The sequence below is a fragment of the Capra hircus genome, chromosome 8 (assembly GCF_001704415.2).
Source record: "Capra hircus breed San Clemente chromosome 8, ASM170441v1, whole genome shotgun sequence".
NCBI lineage: Eukaryota > Metazoa > Chordata > Mammalia > Artiodactyla > Bovidae > Capra > Capra hircus.
This window is the reverse complement of record NC_030815.1, coordinates 9,407,437-9,426,872: the sequence shown is the minus strand read 5'-3', so window position 1 is coordinate 9,426,872 and position 19,436 is coordinate 9,407,437. Positions and strand designations below refer to the sequence as shown.

The 19,436-nt window shown below is 44.1% G+C and overlaps 1 protein-coding gene across 1 annotated transcript in view; it reads right to left on the bottom strand.

The window, feature by feature from the left end:
• The window catches only part of KIF13B (kinesin family member 13B), a 205,727-nt gene that overhangs the window by 34,777 nt on the left and 151,514 nt on the right, over positions 1-19,436 (bottom strand). The window contains 4 exon segments of the mRNA XM_018051853.1: positions 2,242-2,350; positions 12,355-12,408; positions 14,045-14,122; positions 15,366-15,518. Coding sequence (XP_017907342.1) covers positions 2,242-2,350; positions 12,355-12,408; positions 14,045-14,122; positions 15,366-15,518 — 394 coding nt within the window.

Genomic DNA, 19,436 nt, shown 5'->3' with positions numbered 1-19,436 from the left:
CCAGAAATTGTCAGACAAGATTAAAAAGGAAACTCTATACCTAAATATGCTGTCTATAAGATAATCACTCTTGCAGATACACATAGGCTAAAATTTTAAAGACTGAAGAAAAGATACACCGTGCAAGCAATCTGCAAAAGAAGACTGGTGTGGCGATACTAACACCAAGCAAGACAGATTTCAAAGTCAGAGCATTACCAGAACGGTAAGGGGACATTTCATAAGGAGAAACATCACTTTATCAGCAAAAAAGAATAACAGTCCCAATGTGTGTATACCCAGTAACAGAGATTCTAAGTTAATCATGCAGAAACTGATATAATTATAGGAAAAAACAGATAATTTCACAATCATATATAGATATTCAATGCCTTTTCTCAATGATTGATAGAACAACTATGGGGGGAAAAGTCAGTAAAGTTACAGCAGATTTGAACAAGGACATCAACCACCCTGACCTAACTGACATACACAGCACACTGTGCCCCAAAATAGAAGAGACCTTTCCAAGTATACACAGAATGTTCACCAAGATAGAATATAGTCTCAAAAAATTTTAAAAGATTGAAAATGTGAAGAGTCTGCACATTATGGAATTTAAAAGGAAATCAATAATAATAATAATATACCTTCAAGATATATAAAAATTGAATGAACATGGTACCCAGTAATTCATGGGTGAAAGAATAAATCACAGAGAAATTAAAATATCTGGAATATAATGATAATAAAAGCACATCATGCCCAAATTTGTGAAATGAAGAAATTACAGACATCAACAAAACAGAAAAGAGAATCAAATTTGGCTCTGTGGGAAGATTAAGAAAACTGACAAACCAGTCTCAAGTGTATTAAAGAACAACAGAAAATAAAAATTACCTATTCAGAATAAAAAGAAGGCGCCTAACAGATTCTATAAACATTAAAAGATCAATAAAGTGAAAGTGAAAGTGACTGAGCCTACAACACTCCTCCATCCATGAGATTTTCCAGGCAAGAGTACTGGCGTGGGTTGCCATTTCCTTCTCCAGGGATTGAACCTGGGTCTCCCGCATTGTAGGCAGATGCTTTACCATCTGAGCCACCAGGGAAGTAAAGGAAACTGTAACATTTATGATTAAGTAACATCAAATTAAGTAATCTGATGAAACAGAAACTTCTCTAAAAAACACAATCTTTGAAAACTTACTTACAAAGAAACAGAAAAAGTTAAACTTGAAAGAAACTGAAGTCATGATCTCAAATCTTCCCACAGTGAAAATACCAGACCCAGAGAGTGTCCCTGGTGAATCTTATCAAACGTTTAAGGAAGTAGTAAGACCAGGTTCACATAAGCTCAGGAACTTCGTCATAAAAGATGATGAAATTTTTCTCATCATTTTGTGTTCAGTTGCTAAGTCGTGTCCACTTCCTTGTGACCGCATGGAGTTCAGCATGCCAGCCCTGTCCTTCACTATCTCCTGGAATTTGCTCAAACTCATGTCCATTGAGTCGGTGATGCCATCCAACCATCTCATCCTCTGTCGCCTCTTTCTCTCCTGCCCTCAATCTTTCTCATCACTTTATGAAATCAATATAGTCATGATACCAAAACCCTAAACAAAGACATTGTAATGAAAAAGATTTATATATTCACCGTAGGACACATACACGAAACTCTAAACAAAATATTAGCAAACAGAATCAAACAAATATGAAGAACAACACATCATTTCTCACAGGAATGCAAGATACAGTTAGCATTCAAAACAATGGGACTCAACACATTATGATAAGAAAGGGAGGGGCTTCCCTGGTGGCTCAGTGTAAAGAACCCACGTGTCAATGCAGGAGAGACGTGGGTTTGGTCCCTGAGCCAGGAAGATCCCACACGCCTCGGTGTAACAAAGCTCGTGCGCCACAGCTACTGAGCCTGTGCCCTAGCGCCCAGGAGCCGCAACTGCTGAAGCTGGCGCAGTCTCGAGCCTGCGCTCCACAGTGAGAGAAACCCGAGCACAGCAGCTAGAGAGGCGCTCTAGTTGCACCACAACTAGAGAAAACCCGCGCAGCAACGAAGACCCAGGACAGCCAAAGACAAGTCAGCCAGCAACGGTACAGGAAAAAGGGGGGAAACTCAAACAGGCATCAACTAGCAGGACTTGCAGAAAATCCTGATTTAAATGATTTAAAAAATTTTTTAAACTATTTCTGAAAGATACTCGTATTTCACGAGAGTGATTGAAAAACAAAAGCATAACTGACCTGGATCAGGAGAATGGTTACTTTGGGGAGAACGGAGGGCTGGGGCAGCTGGTGCGATTCCTTTGGAAACTGCAATTTGTGATACGTCCTGTTGACTTTCCCACCGGCCCTATTAAGGACAAAATCGGTCATTCTGACTTATCAATCAATTCTTTAAAATTTTAAAGATATTGAAGACAAAAATGTTACACATTGCTAAAGCTTTATCCTTGTTGAAGACATGAAAAATCTGATTACCTGAGCACATTACTGTTAACAGCATAATACTCCTCCTCCTCTTTACAGAATTGATCTCGCTAATACTACTACTTCCCACTTGGATATCCCCTTCAGTTATAATTTATAGTCTCCTAATACTCTTTCCCTGTATCATACTGTGTCTCACAAAACATGGATATAGTAAGATATTTTTTGAAATGCTCCTTCTGCCTGCTCCTTAGGCCCTTTCTGCTCTTGTGCCTCAAGATACACTTTTTTCCCCCAAAGGAATGTTTTTATTTAAAATTTTTAAAATTTAATTTTAAATTAAAATTATTTAAAATTTTTTTAATTTAAAATTATTTAAAATTTTTTTTAATTTATCGGCCACATCACATGGCATGTGGGATTTTAGTTCCCCCCCCATGGATCAAGCCCACGCCCCTAAAGTGGAAGTGCAGAGCCTTAACTACTGGGCCCACTGCGGAAGTCTCAAGATACCTTCTTTCTCTTCAGACTCTAGACTGAAACCCAGGAGCCACTCTAATACTGCTCAGGTTTCTTCTCCTCCACTAACATACCATTCATGAAAGAAACACTCCAGAACAGCCTATTACCAAGCCTCTCATTCTTAACAGATACTAAAAATGCGTTCTAGTTAAGCCCAAACCAAGGAGTCATCAAGCTCCCAACAACACAGGTCTCTGAATTAACAAATCTGATTGTTCTTTCAGCGTGTCTTGCTGTCCCTCAGTCACGTCTGACTCTTAGCGACCCCATGGACTCCAGGAGGCCAGGCTTCCCTGTCCATCACCGACTCTCGGAGCTTGCTCAAACTCATGTCCATGGAGTCAGTGACGCCATCCAACCAACTCTTCCTCTGTCGTCCCCTTCTCCTTCTGCCTTCAATCTTTCCCAGCATCAGGGTCTTTTCTAATGAGTCAGCTCTTCGCATGAGGTGGCCAAAGTATTGGAGCTTCAGCATCAGTCCTTCCAATGAATACTCAGGACTGACTTCCTTTAAGATTGACTTTAACTTGTCTTATAAACTCCCATGAAAGAGATTTTGTTCCATAAAACAAGAACAATGCCCGTCAGGTGATGGAGTAATTTACTTTTCTAGAACTTGTGGTGAGCCATAAAAATGGTCCTCACACCAAAGCACTTTGAACATCAGTCCCACCCAGTAAAGAAATAAACCTCTGCCCACGCTCCCAGCATAGAAAGCAGTAATGGACGGGAGATGCAAAGCTTTTCAAAGCTGTACAGCCTCTTTAGGTCCTTTGACAGTCACTCTTCTTTTCCACCCCAGTTAAAAAAAAAACAGTATTTTCTGTTAGATTAAGCTACTACTCCCCAGATGAGTGACCCTGACGATCAACTTGTGTCTTTATTAGTAAATTGCCTGCAAAGTAAGCTCTTCGCTGCTCCTGAAGATGGATGGAGGTAGAAAGCCCTCTTAGGTTGCCAACATGTATTGGAAACCTATTTGCTTTTAGCGGCAACCTAAGTACCGATCATAAAATCAATAAGCCCTAAGTGATTCGGATCCTGTTTACTTAGAGAAAGCCACTTTCTGAGGGAACTCTCTCAGCACTTGAAATTCTTTTTCCCATGTTTGTGTATTTTGGACTCTGCCGGGTCTCCGTTGCTGACTGGGCTCTTCTCTGGCTGCGGTGCTCGAGCTCCTCTCGCTGTGGGGTCTCCTCTCGTTAGGTGGCTCCTCTCACTGTGGGGCACTGGCTCCAGAGTGCAGGCTGTAGCCGCTGCAGCATGTGGGCTCAGCAGCTTCCGTTCCGGGCTCTAGAGCACAGACTCGGCTGTCACGTGGCCTGTGGGATCTTCCCAAACCAGACAGCGAATACGTGTCTCCTGTCCTGGCAGGTGAAGTCTTTACCACTGAGCCACCGGGGAAACCCAGCACTTTATATTTTAAAATGTGGTAGGATGCTCAGCATTAGGAAGCAAGGGAGCAAAAGACACATGAAGAGCTGACAAGGACGGTGAACTCTGAGCGCGCCACACTGTAGGAACGTCTGTGTTACTATGAACCACACGCTGATTTACATACTTTGTTTCATTAATGTTTTCTGCCTTTGAATTCAATTATCTGTCTGGGAAGCTGCAGCTCTGTGTGCCCTGGGACATCGTAATTGGGTGTCGGAACAGTGAGGTCAACACTTTGGAATCTCTCAGGGGATGTAAAGCTTCATGCTGCGTTCACGGAAGTAGGTTCATGCCTGGCTGTTCTGAAGACAACTTACTCAATTTGAGGATAAATTTGTTTCCATACTTTAGATTTGTCTTCCTTGTTTGGCAGCTGACACAGTAGCACTCTGGCCCTTAGGAAAACCAAGCAGCTAATTTGAAGTCAGCCCCTCAGCTGTGCAGTGTGAGTCCAGTGACAAATAACAGAGGTGTCACCTCTTCCCCAAGGCACACTCGGGGCTCTGCTAGCTTCCCGGGTAATTTTTCCCAGCTGGCACTCCCACACACAGTGTTACTCCCGAATCTGAACAGAGGCAATAACTCTTACTGTCTCGTATATTCAGATATCTCAAGTGAGAACCTTTGAAAGGATGCTCACTGTACTTACACAGTGCCTCAGCCATATTGCTAACTCTGTTGGAGAATGAAAAACGGAGACACTTCATTCATCCATCTCCCTTAACCGTCATCTTAACCTTGAGAAATCTCAGTCTTGCCAACTAGAGACGGGGACACAGAGTATCTCAAATCGCTCTGGGACAGAACAGGCTCTGCTTCCGAGGGAACAACAAATTTGGATGATAAACCACTGCCCCCTCCTCTTTCCGACCCCCGTAGATCTCTAGGGAGACACTCCACTCACTCACTAGATTCTTCTCCGGCAGCGCATATCCATTCTCTTGCCAGAAGCAGAATCTGTGCTTCTGCAACACACACTGGCCCCCAGGGACAAGGCAATTAGTGTCTTTCCAAATTTTACAGGGCTTCCCAGGTGACTCAGTGGTAAAGAGTGCACCGGCCAATGCAGGATACCCAAGTTCAATTCCTGGGTTGGGAAGATCCCCTGGAGACGGAAATGGCAACCCACTCCAGCGTTCTTCCCTGGGAAACCCCATGGACAGAGGAGCCTGGTGGGCTACAGTCCACGGGGTCACAAAGAGTTGGACACGACTGAGCAGCTAAACAACAAGAACAACAATAAATTTTATATCCTTGGCCACTCCAGAGTGATTCTCCCACTACTGAAATGCTGGGGGAAAAAAAGGAAGCACCCTAGTTAAAGGTACTTCAGAGATGAACTCAAGATAATTAATAAAAAGGCCTTGGCCAGACACTGGACCTTTCCGCCATCATATGGGCTCAGTTCTCAGTATGGCTTTTTTTTCTTTCACTTCTACCCCCATAACCTATGCTCCATTACAGAACTCTTGGAAAGATAATTCTGAGATGTTTCTGAAATTTTTTTACCTCTATCAGCCTTCAGGATCAGCCGTGAAGGGAGGATGTGAGAGCGGAAATTCTGGCTTCGTTTTGGGTCCCTAACCTAGCTTCATAATTAGTAGGAATTATTTGTGCTAACAGGCTGAATTCAAAGATATAAAACCCTATTCAAGATAACAATTATGCTTAAAGGCAAAACCCAACAGGAAAACATGCGGAAGGCTGTCCGCTGGCTTGAGGACGTGGCTGGTCCCTGCAGGGACCTCCAGCTCTCCTGCTGCTGCTCTCCAGAAAGACACAAAAGCTCTGGGTGTTCTCTACAGAGGTCTGGCTTGGATCAGGAAAGTGACAAGGAGGTAGACGAAGTGCCAGTGACACTCCAGGCCCAGAGGTGGCTACTAACGCAACTCAAGAAGAGGTGACTCACCTTTGGCACCAACCATCACCAGTGTCGGGCTGAATAATTGCAGTTTTCAGGAAAGTGATGGAGCCAAAACATACAACTCAGCTTTGTTAACTGCATAGTCATTCAGATTTTTGGCTAAACTTTTTTTTAATATTTATTTGGCTGCATTGAGTCTTAATTGTGGCATGCAGGATCTACTTTCCTGACCAGGGGTCAAACCCAGGACCTCTGCACTGGGAGCACGGAGTCCTAACCACTGGACCATCAGGGACGTCCCCGGCTACTTTTAGTTGCATTGAAAACTCCATTTGGAAGATGACAAACATCTCACTAACTTATTTAAAAATATATGATTCCATTTAAAAAGGCTTTAGTAAGTAATATCAGTTATTTTTTCTTGACAGAGTTTCTTAAATCTCAAACAGTCTCAACACACAGCCATTGTTTAAATGGAAAAACAAGCTGTTGGAACTAATTCTGCAACTAAACTATGAGTCTAATCTGGTAGACTGGTCATAACAAGTTTGCTAAGTTTTTGTTATATCTAATTTAAAAAACCTGCCTAACAATAATGATGAAAGAGCCAGCAACAGTAAATAAAAGCATTATTGCAATTAGGAATATTTTATATTTTTAATTGAAAAGCTTATCAAGAGTGATTTCTTTTAGGCCATAAGGTGAAATTAAAAGTTAAGGGTAGCTAATGAAAATTCAATGTATCTTTCTAAGATTAATTAGCTCATCCATTCCGTCTTGGTGGAGCTCAGTAAACAATTCCAATTTTCATAGGTATGGAGCATCAGTGAATGAGGGCAGGCAAAATGTGGCTGGCCGAAGTTCAAGTGTTAGAGGTCAACGTGCGAGAAGGTTTTAGTACCTTACCACTTGCTCTCGCCTCCCCAGAAGCCCTGATCCCAGTGAGCTCTGCTCTTGCCTCCCAGCTACAGCTTTCAGTGTTGCATTGCTCCCACCAACTCTGCCGTGATGTTAATGCAAATTGGCAGGGAAGGCAGACCTGAGCCTCCTCGGGCGGCCTCTCCGCGCTTCTTTACATAAAGTGAACTAACTTTACTGTTGTGTTATTTACGTGGCAGGCAACAGAGCACACCAGGTTCTCTGGCCCAAAGCTCTGATTCGATAATCAAGGAAAGAGGGACAGACCTAGATAATGGAACAGAGAGCCCAGAGGTAAGTCCCCACGAGTGCAAGGGAGATGCAGCTATCGGCACTATGATTTTCAATTATTTTAAAATACAGTTTCTAGCGTTTTAAGCAGTGATTTCAGGTTAAAATTGTATTTCCCACTCAATTCCATTGTGTATTAAGTACTTCCACGCAAAGAAGCCGAGATGGAACCACTGAGCTATGTTCTGCGGTGCTGAAGGAAGGCCCAAGGCACTTCTGCTCCTCCTTTGCTCCTCTCCCCCCGCATCCCATGCTTGAGAAAAGGACGTCCCACAGATTCTCAAACATTTACTGTACCATCGGCTTCATTAATGAATTAACTAGACCCCCTCACATCCCAGAGCCTCCTACACTCCATCAGATGCCTTCATTCCTGGCATCTTCTGACAGATATTTTCATAGTCCCAGGGAATGAAGAACTGTATATCCTGACTTCCAAAGTTATTTTTACAAAAGGGTAAGAGTCAAAAAAACACTAGTACAGTATCAAATGCAGTTGTCTTATAAAAACTACATTTAAAAATGCATTCGCATTCTCAAGGTAAAAGCAAGCATGCTTTCAATAGGAGGATAACACATGTATCCCACTCATTAAGAAAAACCTAATGGATTAATTACCTCTCCCTGGATCTCTGAAAACTGAAGAATGCAGGAAGTCCCCAAAAGAAAAGAAAAATACAGGAGTCTCTGAGGTTTTCCAAAACAATTTCTTCAGTAATCTCTCCTTCAGGATTTTGTGTGAAAATTATTATAGATAAAGCAACTGGAGAGTTTCTCAAACCACCACTTATAGGAGAATAAAATCTACCTACCACAAAGGGTAGAGAGCAACATTTTTTCCTTTTAATTCTTTCAATAGGTAATTTGTTCCCATGATCTAAAAACCAAGTAATATAAGAAGGCACACCATGAGAAGCCTCCTGCTTTGGGTCCCACACACGCTCGCCCTCTCCCTAGACAGGAAGTAGCGGCATCTGTTTAGGATGCATCCTTACAGGGTTGCTGCACGCGCGTGTACACCTAGCGAGAGCCACACACACTCCTCTTGAGCTCCCCGCTCCTGCACAAACAGCAACATACTGTGCTGCAGTGCGTCTTCAATCACTAAGTGTATCCTGGTGCTCTCTCCATATCAGTACCTGGAGGGGTTCCTAATACTTTTTATAGCTGCATAGTATCCATTTGTGTGTGTGTGTGTGTGTGTGTGTGTGTGTATGCACACATGGACACAGATAAAACATATTTAACTAGGTCAAAGCAACAGACATGTAACTTGTTTCCAATCTCTGCCATTATAAAGAACATGGAGATGGCCCTCACGTACGTGTCATTTCTCACCTCTATAAGCACTGTGGAGTGAAAGCGGAAGTCGCTCAGTCGTGTCCGACTCTTTGCGATTCCATGGACTATACAGTCCATGGAAATCTCCAGGCCAGAATACTGGAGTGGGTAGCCTTTCCCTTCTCCAGGGGATCTTCCCAACCCAGGAATCGAACCCAGGTCTCTCGCATTGCAGGCAGATTCTTTACCAGCTCAGCCACAAGGGAAGCCCACTATAAGCAGGATCTAAATGATTCTTACATCAACTAGTTTAAACACTACCCCACCCTGAGGAATTCTATTACAGGCAGCACTGTAACAATTCTGAATTCAAGGCAATGCCGTTCTGGACGCAGTTCACCACTGTTTCTTTTAAAAGGCCAAAGGGAGGACTCTTCTGTTCCTTGCTGCTACTGGTGGAGGGGAATATTTCTTTACTCTCTAGGAAGAAAACACAAGAATCTTTTTCTCTCTAAAAATCTTTTAAGACGCTCTGCTTCAGATGATAAAACTAGTGAGAGCCCCTCATCCACCAATGGGGAAGCCGCTCCGTGCTCCCTGCTGAAGTGAGCCTGGAATCAAATCCTGTAGAGTGTTTCATGGCTTTGCTTCCTGGCATCAGCTGTGGCCCTCTGTCACCTGAACGTCCTTACTCATTCAACAGGTCCATCCACGAAACCTGTCTTAGGGCAGCTTTCCCCTACCTCTCCCCTAGTGACAAGCAAAGGGTCTCTGATTTAGACACATGGACATTCATATAGCCTGCTGATATGGACACAGCAGGAAGTCAAGGGATCCGGGGTGACAGTGACGAGGTGGAGGAAAGCCCGGCTGTACCTGGCAACTGTTCAGGACCCGAGGGGGCCCACAGCCTACAGGAAGATGAAGAGATGGCTCCACGGCTGACCTGGGAGCACAGTGAGGAATGGGAGGCTGGCCCCTCTGCTTTCCCTGACAAGACTGCCACTGTCCGTCAGAGCCCAGGGACACTGTCCATGCAGAGGGGTGAGACAGAAGGCTCCAAACTGCTGCAGCGGGAGAAAAGGGTCCTTCACTGTTGGAGGTATCTGACGACAACGGAAAACACGCTGACACAGAGCAGGCAGAGCCAGCCCTTTGCTGCTGGGGCGGCGCCAGGACATCGGTACAGCCTGAGAGGGTGGGAATCAGACTTCCCTCACCTTCACTAAGTTTCCTATCCCCAACCCCGGGGCCCCAGGACATCAAGATGACTGAAACGGGGAAGGTCTTGGCAGAGTAACAAGAAATGTGCAACATTATTTACTCATTTAATACATCCTGCTGGAAACTCCCTGGCGGTCCAGGGGTTAGGACTTCATGCTTCCACTGCAGGGGTCCAAGTGTGCTCGGCTGTTTCAGTCACGTCCAGCTCTTTGTGACCCTGTGGACTGCCGCCCGCAGGCTCCTCTGTCCGTGGGATTCTCCAGGCAAGAATACCGGAGGGGGTCGCCATGACCTGCCCTCCAGGGGCTCTTCCTGACCCAGGGATCGAACTAGTGTCTCCTGCAGAGGTGCTATCATTGGTTGGGGCACTAAGATTGTGTATACTGAGGCCACAAAAACCAAAAAACAAAACAACCACCCAAAACCCATGTCCAGCTTCTCCCCAGCCCTCCACAGAGACTGCCCTGGGAAAAGGCCTCCAATAATCTTCACTCTCACACCCAAAACAGTCTCTTCAGTCAGTGTAGTCTCTGAAGCATCCAAAAGGAGTTCCTCCAGGCTCCCAGCTGCTCTCCCCACCACCTCTCGTCTCTGAGGACTCCCGTCTGTCACCCTGCACAAGCCCTTCAGCATCACCGTCACCCCACACAACCTCGCCTCCCTGTCTGAACCTCTTAGGGCCGATTCAGGAGACTCGGGTGAACCCCTGGCTGTTCCAACCAGGCCCTGAGCTCCCCAATCTGTGTTTAGCTCGGACTTCCAGACCCGTGAACTGGCTGACACACCTTCTGTCCGAAGTTGAACGAAATCATTTTCTTCCTCAAACCTGCCTCCTCACATTCTTCTCTCTACTATGTCCCCAGAACCCATGTCAGCCAGTCTCCCCCTAGCTCCACCCCGACCCTCACGTCCCCAGAGCTCTAGAGGCTCCATTCTCCTGAGCGGGTCCTGACTCTCCTCCCTCCCCTCCCACTGCCGGGACCCCTCCCCGCACCTGCTCCGTCCACCCTCACTAGTGTGTTGATAACAGTACACATTTCTACTATATACATTATTCTAACGTAATTTTATGGACAACAGCCAGGAAGATGAGTGGGGTCGAGGTGACTGCCGAAAAGTGGCCCAGCTCCCCCACGGCTCCCCAGTACATCACACAGGAACTTTTGAAGCGAGGCCCTTTCTCTGGGGTCTGCCCTGCACTGCATGCTCGGCTTGACTCGGGCTTCCTTCTCCCTCCATGCTTCTGTTCACACTCTTGCTTCAATCCCTTCCACTTGGGTGGATCTTATCATTCTTCAGCATGAAGCTTAAGGCGGGGGGGGAGGTTCCCCCTCTTTGGAGCCTTTCCTGGTCCTTCAATAATACCTATAAAAGTGTCCACTTCTCCTCTGGGTTCCTACTCTACCTAGGCATACTTCTATTATAGCATCTGTATTCCTTTATTCTATTTGAACATAGATGAGACAATAATTTTCTTTCAAGAAGATATTCTGTTTTGTATTTTTTCTTTCCATTTAAACATAAAGAAACTAGCAAGAGAGAAAAGCTGAAAATCTTTTGGCCATTTTTTTCAGTGAATTTATGATAGAGGACTTGGGTTAGATGGATTAAAAAAAAGGTCATGGTTTTTCTTATATTTTCCTTAAAATTATTTATTATATCAATAATGTGATTTATAATCAATAATGACAGTTTTCCAAACACTCTGCTTTGTTTAGGTGATTACAACCATGCTATGCCAATCACACCTATCAGCGGACCTGTATCAGGAAGTGCTAAACCCTAGCACACTTTCAGACTCATGGTAAGTGGCCAATGAATTGACGAACCAGGGCATTCTCAGCTGTATCCAACCATCCACCTATGTCTGTTTTGAGTGTGATCCTTTTAAGTAAACGATAACAAATTATCTATGCTTAAAACTCTGTTAAATTGGGGAAAGCTATATTAACAAGTACATGAATACATCCCAGCTAATAAAATTTCTGTTCCCTTCTTTTTCTTTCTTCTAACATATAATATTAACTTTTAAACATAACCTTATTCTTCACAAATTTTCAATTACTTCATCCATATTTTAATTATCAAAAATCTGAAATGAAGTTCCTTTTCTGACACAAATGGGAAGAATATATTTTCAACGGGAATAGGAACTCAAGCAACTAAATTGTTTAACCCTTAAAAAGCAGAGTAACAATAAGGTTTCAGTAACATTATTTTAACTGCCAGACAAAAAGAAATGAACTCTAAACACTTTCCAATAAACTTCACATAGTACTGAAAAGTGGAAGAAATTCTGGCACGCACGACGAGCGTGTGATACTTGAGAGGAGGAAGAGCTGGATGGGAAACAGGTCCAAGACTGACAGGAAATAGTTCTGAGCACTCACCTTGTTGCTACCCAGACTGGAGGGTGGAATAAGATCCTGGCGGCTGCCAGACAACTGAAGAGGGAACGGAGAGGAGAATTAGCCCTTTGTGTGCAAAAGCACACACATCCCTGATCCTGGAAATACAATGCTTAGAAAACCAAATCGACAGAATGTTAAAGCCGGATGGTATGAGAGAGGCTGCCAAGACTAGACTCCTGGCCTTTGGTACCCTGTTAGGCACGGTTTCTGGTTTTGTTTTTCATTGAATTAACATTTTTAACAAGGCAGGTTTGTATAAGATCAGATGTCCAGCTTACATAGCAGTAACAGCCAACTGGGCCCAAGTAAGGGACACTTGATTTGTTTATCCACTTCTATGTAAAGGATACCAGGCTACTAGTTTCCTTGTTGTTGCTGTTGTTTAGTTGCAAAGTCATGTACAACTCTTGCAACCCCATGGATTGTAGCCCGCCAGACTCCTCTGTCCATGGGATTTCCCAGGCAAGATTACTGGAGTGGGTTGCCATTTCCTTCTCCAGGGGATCTTCCCCACGCAGGGATTGAACCTGGGTCTCCTGATTGGCAGGCAGGTCCTTTACCACTGGCTACCTTATCGCATCCTGATCTGATGACTCCTTTCTCTGGGTATTGCAGTAAGTGTATACACAGAAGCTATTTGTTTTAAATTACAGGATTCTAAGTACAAAATCTCTGCACATACAGAGATTTTAGTACATCTTTCAGTGCATTTTAGTACTTCATTTTCTGAAGGAGTGAGAAGATAGATATGCTGAGTTAAAGGGAGGGTTTTTTTTGTTTTTTTTTTTACTGTCTGAGAATGTTCCCCATCTTTTCATCTGAGATCACCAGTCACATCACCCAGTCTCAGGGAGCCACCTGTGCCCTCCAGCCTGACACCCATCCTGTCCTGTCCCTCACTGGGATCTCTGCAACACCAGGGTTAAGGGTCAGCTGCTCTTTATTTCAACATTTATACTGTGGTTTCTCTTGGGGTAAGTTCAGACAACAGTGTACTATTTCTCACATCTACCTCTTTATCAAAAGTAAGGAAAGTAGAGATAAATCACAGGGCTCCAAGCATTATTTCTTTGCGAAGAATTATTTGTAAGCTTCATATTCATGCGAAGAATTATCTGTAAGCTTCATATTCATGCGAAGAATTATCTGTAAGCTTCATATTCATGTAAATTTTATCCATGTTTTAAAACACAACAACACAATCGCAACACTGTGACAAAACACACCTAGCTGACTTGACTCCCTGATGCCCCCTGGGTGGCCCCTGAGCAACTGAGTTTATACACATGAGCCAGACCTCTCCTCAACCTGAAAGTAATCAAGTTCAGCCTAGAAAATCCAAACGGCTTTCCCCAGGCACTACGCTAGCTTTGCCTTAGTTCAACACATGCTCGCCTAACAGAGTCACTGTGCCAGGCACTGGAGTATGAAGATAAATGAGAAGCAAATCCAGGGGGACTTACACGGATGCTTTCCGTGTAACATTAGGAAGGTCAGAGGTGGAGGGCTGCAACGATGCTACGGGGTAGAGAAGTGGGAACTTCAGTCAGTGCAGAGGAGGAAATGATACCCGAGATGAGACTTGAAGGATGGAAAGGAATTATCCAAGGAAAGAGGAGGAGCAAAGCAGAGCCTGGGCCGAGCACAGGCTGGGGTCCCACGCACTCACTCTGTTCACATTAGGAGAGCTGATACTCCTCCTGCTCAGCTTCCCTTTTCCCGTCAACTGTTCCTTCACGGCAACTTCCTGTGGGTCAGAGAGAACACAGAGGAAAAGCACGCGTGAGACACACACTTCCAGAGCGACAGAGTCCAAAGCAGGCTTTGAGCTATGGACATATTCCAAGCTCTTTACTTACTGGAGTGGCGTGGTCATGCCACACAGCCTGTGGGATCTTAGCTCCCCGACCAGGGATCAAACCCGTGCTCCCTGTAGCGGAAGCGCATAGTCCTAACCACTGGACTGCCAGGGAGGTTCCCTAGTTCTTTAAATGACAGCTGTTACTTCACACAACAGAATGACCCAATTACTGTCACTGAGGAATATTCAAAGTTAATTAAGCAGCTGACAGGTTCTGTGGTTCATTCCTTTCCTTATCTACTGATGGCTCCCTTGAAGCTGGCCACAAGTAAGTCCCAGGGGAAAGGTATGAAAAGCAGACCATTCACTTTTATGTTTCATTAGTATTTTTATTTAAAAAAAAGAGAAAAGTTTGGGGACTTCCCTGGTAGTCCACAGTGTCTAAGACTCTGCGCTCCCAGAGCAGGGGTCCAGGTTCGATCCCTGGTCAGGGAACTAGACCCATAGGCCACAACTAAGACCTGGCACACCCTAAATAAATAACTTTAAAATTTTTTTCAAAGTTTCAACACAGCTACGTAAACTAACATTTAGAGCTTCTCTGAGCCTTGGGTTTATGGCTGGCACCTCTGTTTTCCCTCTTAGAGATCCACTCTGAGGCTGAGGAGGCCAAGAAAGGACACAACATTCTGCCTCAGGGCTACATTTTTCTTTGGCAACTGTCCAGCGTCAAGGAATTTGTAAAATACTTCTTAACCAGCAAGAGTGATATATTTCCTTCCACTACTGGCTCAGTCAGTAAAGAATCCGCCTGCACTGCGGGAGACCTGGGTTCGATCCCTGGGTTGGGACGATCCCCTGGAGGCGGGCATGGCAACCCACACCAGCATTCTTGCCTGGAGAATCCCCATGGGCAGAGGAGCCTGGCGGCCACAGTCCCTGGGGTCACAGAGTCAGACGCGACCAATGCACACAGCACAGCTCTACCCAGGCAACTAGCTACCATTTAGGGGCGTTGAAAAAGTAACTTCCAAATATCATTTTTGTATCTTCGAAGACAAGTTTAATGTAAATTAATATGCTCCACTTAAGAGGTTTCAAAATTTTAGATGTCACAACACTGTGAATCGCGGAACGTCACACCCTGGGTCGAGCTGGGCTGGACCCTGCCCTGTCCCCATCAGCTCACCTGGCGAAGGCGGTCTAACGTGAGGAGGTTCTCCACCGCCAGCACGCTCCTCAGGTATTTCTCGATGTACGCTTCCGAGTCGGCAGACGCCGTGTTTTCCACGTTAGCTGCCATCCTTGCTAACGTTTCTCGTTCCTCTGCTCCCTGAGCGTCCTGGAGAGTGGAAAGTTATACGTTAAAATTAACTACCTTGCAGAAGAAAATGCTACAGAGGCAGCTTGATCTATACGAATCCACAAAGCCTACCGAACCAAGTTCCATTTTAAAGTCAGCTCTTGGAACTCAAAATGCATTTTCCCACAGAAATCATGGTATACGTGGCGGCTGGGGTCACTCGAAAGCCTAAACACAGAGCAGTTGAAACATGGCACATTTTCAACAAAACTGTCCTCTCCTGCACTTCCACTGTGAACCAAGACATTCCTGGTCAGAAAGGATCTGGGGGACAAGCTGGAAACCTGACCACAACAGTGCTTTGGGAACACATCTTGAGGGGCCAGAGGGAGGACTAAGGAGCTGAGGTGACAGCTGGACCCATGTGGGACCCAAACCACCCTCGCAGGAGGCAGCCATAGGGATTAAGGGTAAGAGTGGGAAGAAGGGCGAGATTCCAGCCCTTTCAATAAGCAGCCTCCCATGGACTCTCTACATAGTCCAATCCCCAACTCTGCAGACAGAGGCCCAAGACTGGAAGCCGACCAAGCAGAGAAGCCTCCAGACATATTCTCCCTTGCCCAGCTCCATGGACACAGCTGGTCCAGGCATATAAATGGGATATTTGCATGTCACGGGAGGGATTTTGTTAATATAATTAATGAGATCTCTCAAGCTCATGTGGCTCATAACAAAACACTCTTCTTGGGAAAAATCAGATCCTTGTGAATTTTGTTATAACAACATCAAAAACTGCAAAATACACTGGGCTGGCCAAAAAGTTTGCTCAGGGTTTTACATACCATCATATGGTAAAACTCAACATTTTGTCCAGTCCACCGGTCATAGCAAACACCCTCTTTCAACGACACAAGAGAAGACTACACATGGACATCACCAGATGTCAATACCGAAATCATATTGATTATATTCTTTGCAGCCAAAGAAGGAGAAGTTCTATACAGTCAAAACAAGACTGGGAGCTGACTGTGGCTCGGATCCGAACACTTTATTACAAAATTAAGACGTAAATTGAAGAAAGTAAGGAAAACCACTAGACCATTCAGGTATGACCTAAATCAAATCCCTTACAATTATACAGTGGAAGTGACAAATAGACCCAAGGAATTAGATCTGATAAACAGAACGCCTAAAGAACTATGGATGAAGTTTGTGACATTGTACAGGAGACAGGGATCAACACCATCCCCAAGAAAAAGAAATGCAAAAAGGCAAAATGGTTGTCTGATGAGACTTTACAAATAGATGTGAAAAGAAGAGAAGCGAAAGGCAAAGGGCAAAAGGAAAGATACACCCATTTGAATGCAGAGTTCCAAAGAATAGCAAGGAGAGATAAGAAAGCCTTCCTTAGTGATCAATGCAAAGAAATAGAGGAAAACAACAGAATGGGAAAGACTAGAGATCTCTTCAAGAAAATTAGAGATACCAAGGGAACACTTCATGCAAAGATGGGCACAATAAAGGACAGAAATGGTACAGACCTAACAGAAGATATTAAGAAGAGTTGGCAAGAATACAGAGAAAAACTATACAAAAAAGATCTTCATGACCCAGATAACCACGATGGTATGATCAATCACCTGGAGCCAGATATTCTGGAATGTGAAGTCAAGTGGGCCTTAGGAAGCATCACTATGAACAAAGCTAGTGGAGGTGGTGGAATTCAAGTTGAGCTCTTTCAAGTCCTCAAAGATGATGCTGTGAAAGTGCTACACTCAATAGGCCAGAAAATTTGGAAAATTCAGCAGTGGCTGCAGGACTGGAAAAGGTCAGTTTTCATTCCAATCCCAAGGAAAGGCAATACCAAAAAATGATCAAAATATTGCATAATTGCACTCATCTCACACGCTAGCAAAGTAATGCTCGAAATTCTCCAAGCCAGGCTTCAACAGTATGTGATCCAAGAACTCCCAGATGTTCAAACTGGATTTAGAAAAGGCAGAGGAACCAGAGATCAAATTGCCAACATCTGTTGGACCATCGAAAAAGCAAGCAAGTTCCAGAAAAACATCTATTTCTGCTTTATTGACTAGGCCAAAGCATTTGACTGTGTGGATCACAACAAACTGGAAAATTCTTAAAGAGATGGGAATACCAGACCACCTGACTGCTTCCTGAGAAATCTGTATCCAGGTCAAGAAGCAAAACTTAGAACTGGACAAAGAACAACAGACTGGTTCCAAATCAGGAAAGGAGTACGTCAAGGCTGTATATTGTCACCCTGCTTGTTTAACTTATATGCAGAGTACATCATAAGAAATGCTGGGCTGGATGGAGAACCAGCTGGAATCAAGATTGCCAGGAGAAATATCAATAACCTCAGATATGCAGATGACACCACCCTTATGGCAAAAAGCAAAGAAGAACTAAAGAGCCTCTTGATGAAAATGAAAGAGGAGAGTGAAAAGTTGGCTTAAAACTCAACATTCAGAAAACTAAGATCATGGCATCTGGTCCCATCACTTCAAGGCAAATAGATGGGGAAACAGTGGAAACAGTGACAGACTTGATTTTGGGGGGCTCCAAAATCACTGCAGATGGTGACTGCAGCCATGAAACTGAAAGGCGCTTGCTCCTTGGAAGAAAAGATATGACCAACCTAGACAGCGTATTCAAAAGTAGAGACATTACTTTGCCAACAAAGGACCGTCTAGTCAAAGCTATGGTTTTCCAGTAATCATGTACGGATGTGAGAGGTGGACCATAAAGAAAGCTGAGCACCGAAGAATTGATGCTTTTGAACTGTGGTGTTGGAGAAGACTCATTTGAGAGTCCCTTGGACTGCAAGGAGAGCAAACCAGTCAATCCTAAAGGAAATCAGCCCTGAATATTCATTGGAAGGACTGATGCTGAAGCTGAAACTCCAATACCTTGGCCACCTAATGCAAAGAACTGACTAACTGGAAAAGACCCTGATGCTGGGAAAGATTGAAGGCAGGAAGAGAAGCGGATAACAGAAGATGAGATGGTTGGATGGCATCACTGACTCAAGGGACATGAGTCTGAGGAAGCTCCAGGAGTTGGTGATAGACAGGAAAGCCTGGCGTGCTGCCGTCCATGGGGTCGCAAAGAGTCGAACACAACTGAGCGACTGAACTGAACTGAATGTATCCAAATGCCACTGCATCTTAAGATGCCATCAACTTTAAGAGAAGATCATTTTGTATATTACTAAGGAGGAAAAAAAAAAAAGAAAAACTCAGCCAATTAACTTTAAGACAACATCAATTTTAAGACACAGTCTAACTTCAAGAGTATTTGTTTTTAATTAACATAAGCCTTAGAACAGATAAAATACAGAAAAATTCAGAAGCCAGCGTAAGTTCACAGAACTTTTGTCTCCTACAGGAATTCATTTGGGCCTAGGAATCACCCTTGTTTTACAGACAAGGAAAGAGGAAGGCCACATAATCAGCAAGAGAGGCAGACCAGAACTTAGGTCTCCTGACTCCTGATGGGAGTGTTCTTTTCCCCACTAGACACGGAATACTTTCTGGTATCTGATGGGAACAGACGTATCTTGGTTTTCTGAGAGAGAAGATACCTGAGTTTTAAAGAAACGTGTTTACCCATGTTATCCACATCCCTCTCAAGATATAAAACATTCCCATTACTTCACAAAGTTCAACTCCTTCCCTCCCCTAAGGAAAGACCAGTTCTTTCTCCACAGACTAGTTCTGCCTGTTTTAGAAGTTCTGCATCTGGTTGTTCACTTAACATAGGGACTCAGAGATTTGGTCATCACGTAGTTCATTACTTTGCATGGTTGAATAATATTCCACAGTAGGGATAAGCCATAATTTATTTACCCATTCCTCTGCTGATGGATGTTAGGGTTGCTTCCGGTTTTAGGTTGTTTTGAATTAAGCAGCTTTGAATATTCTTATGTAAACCTTT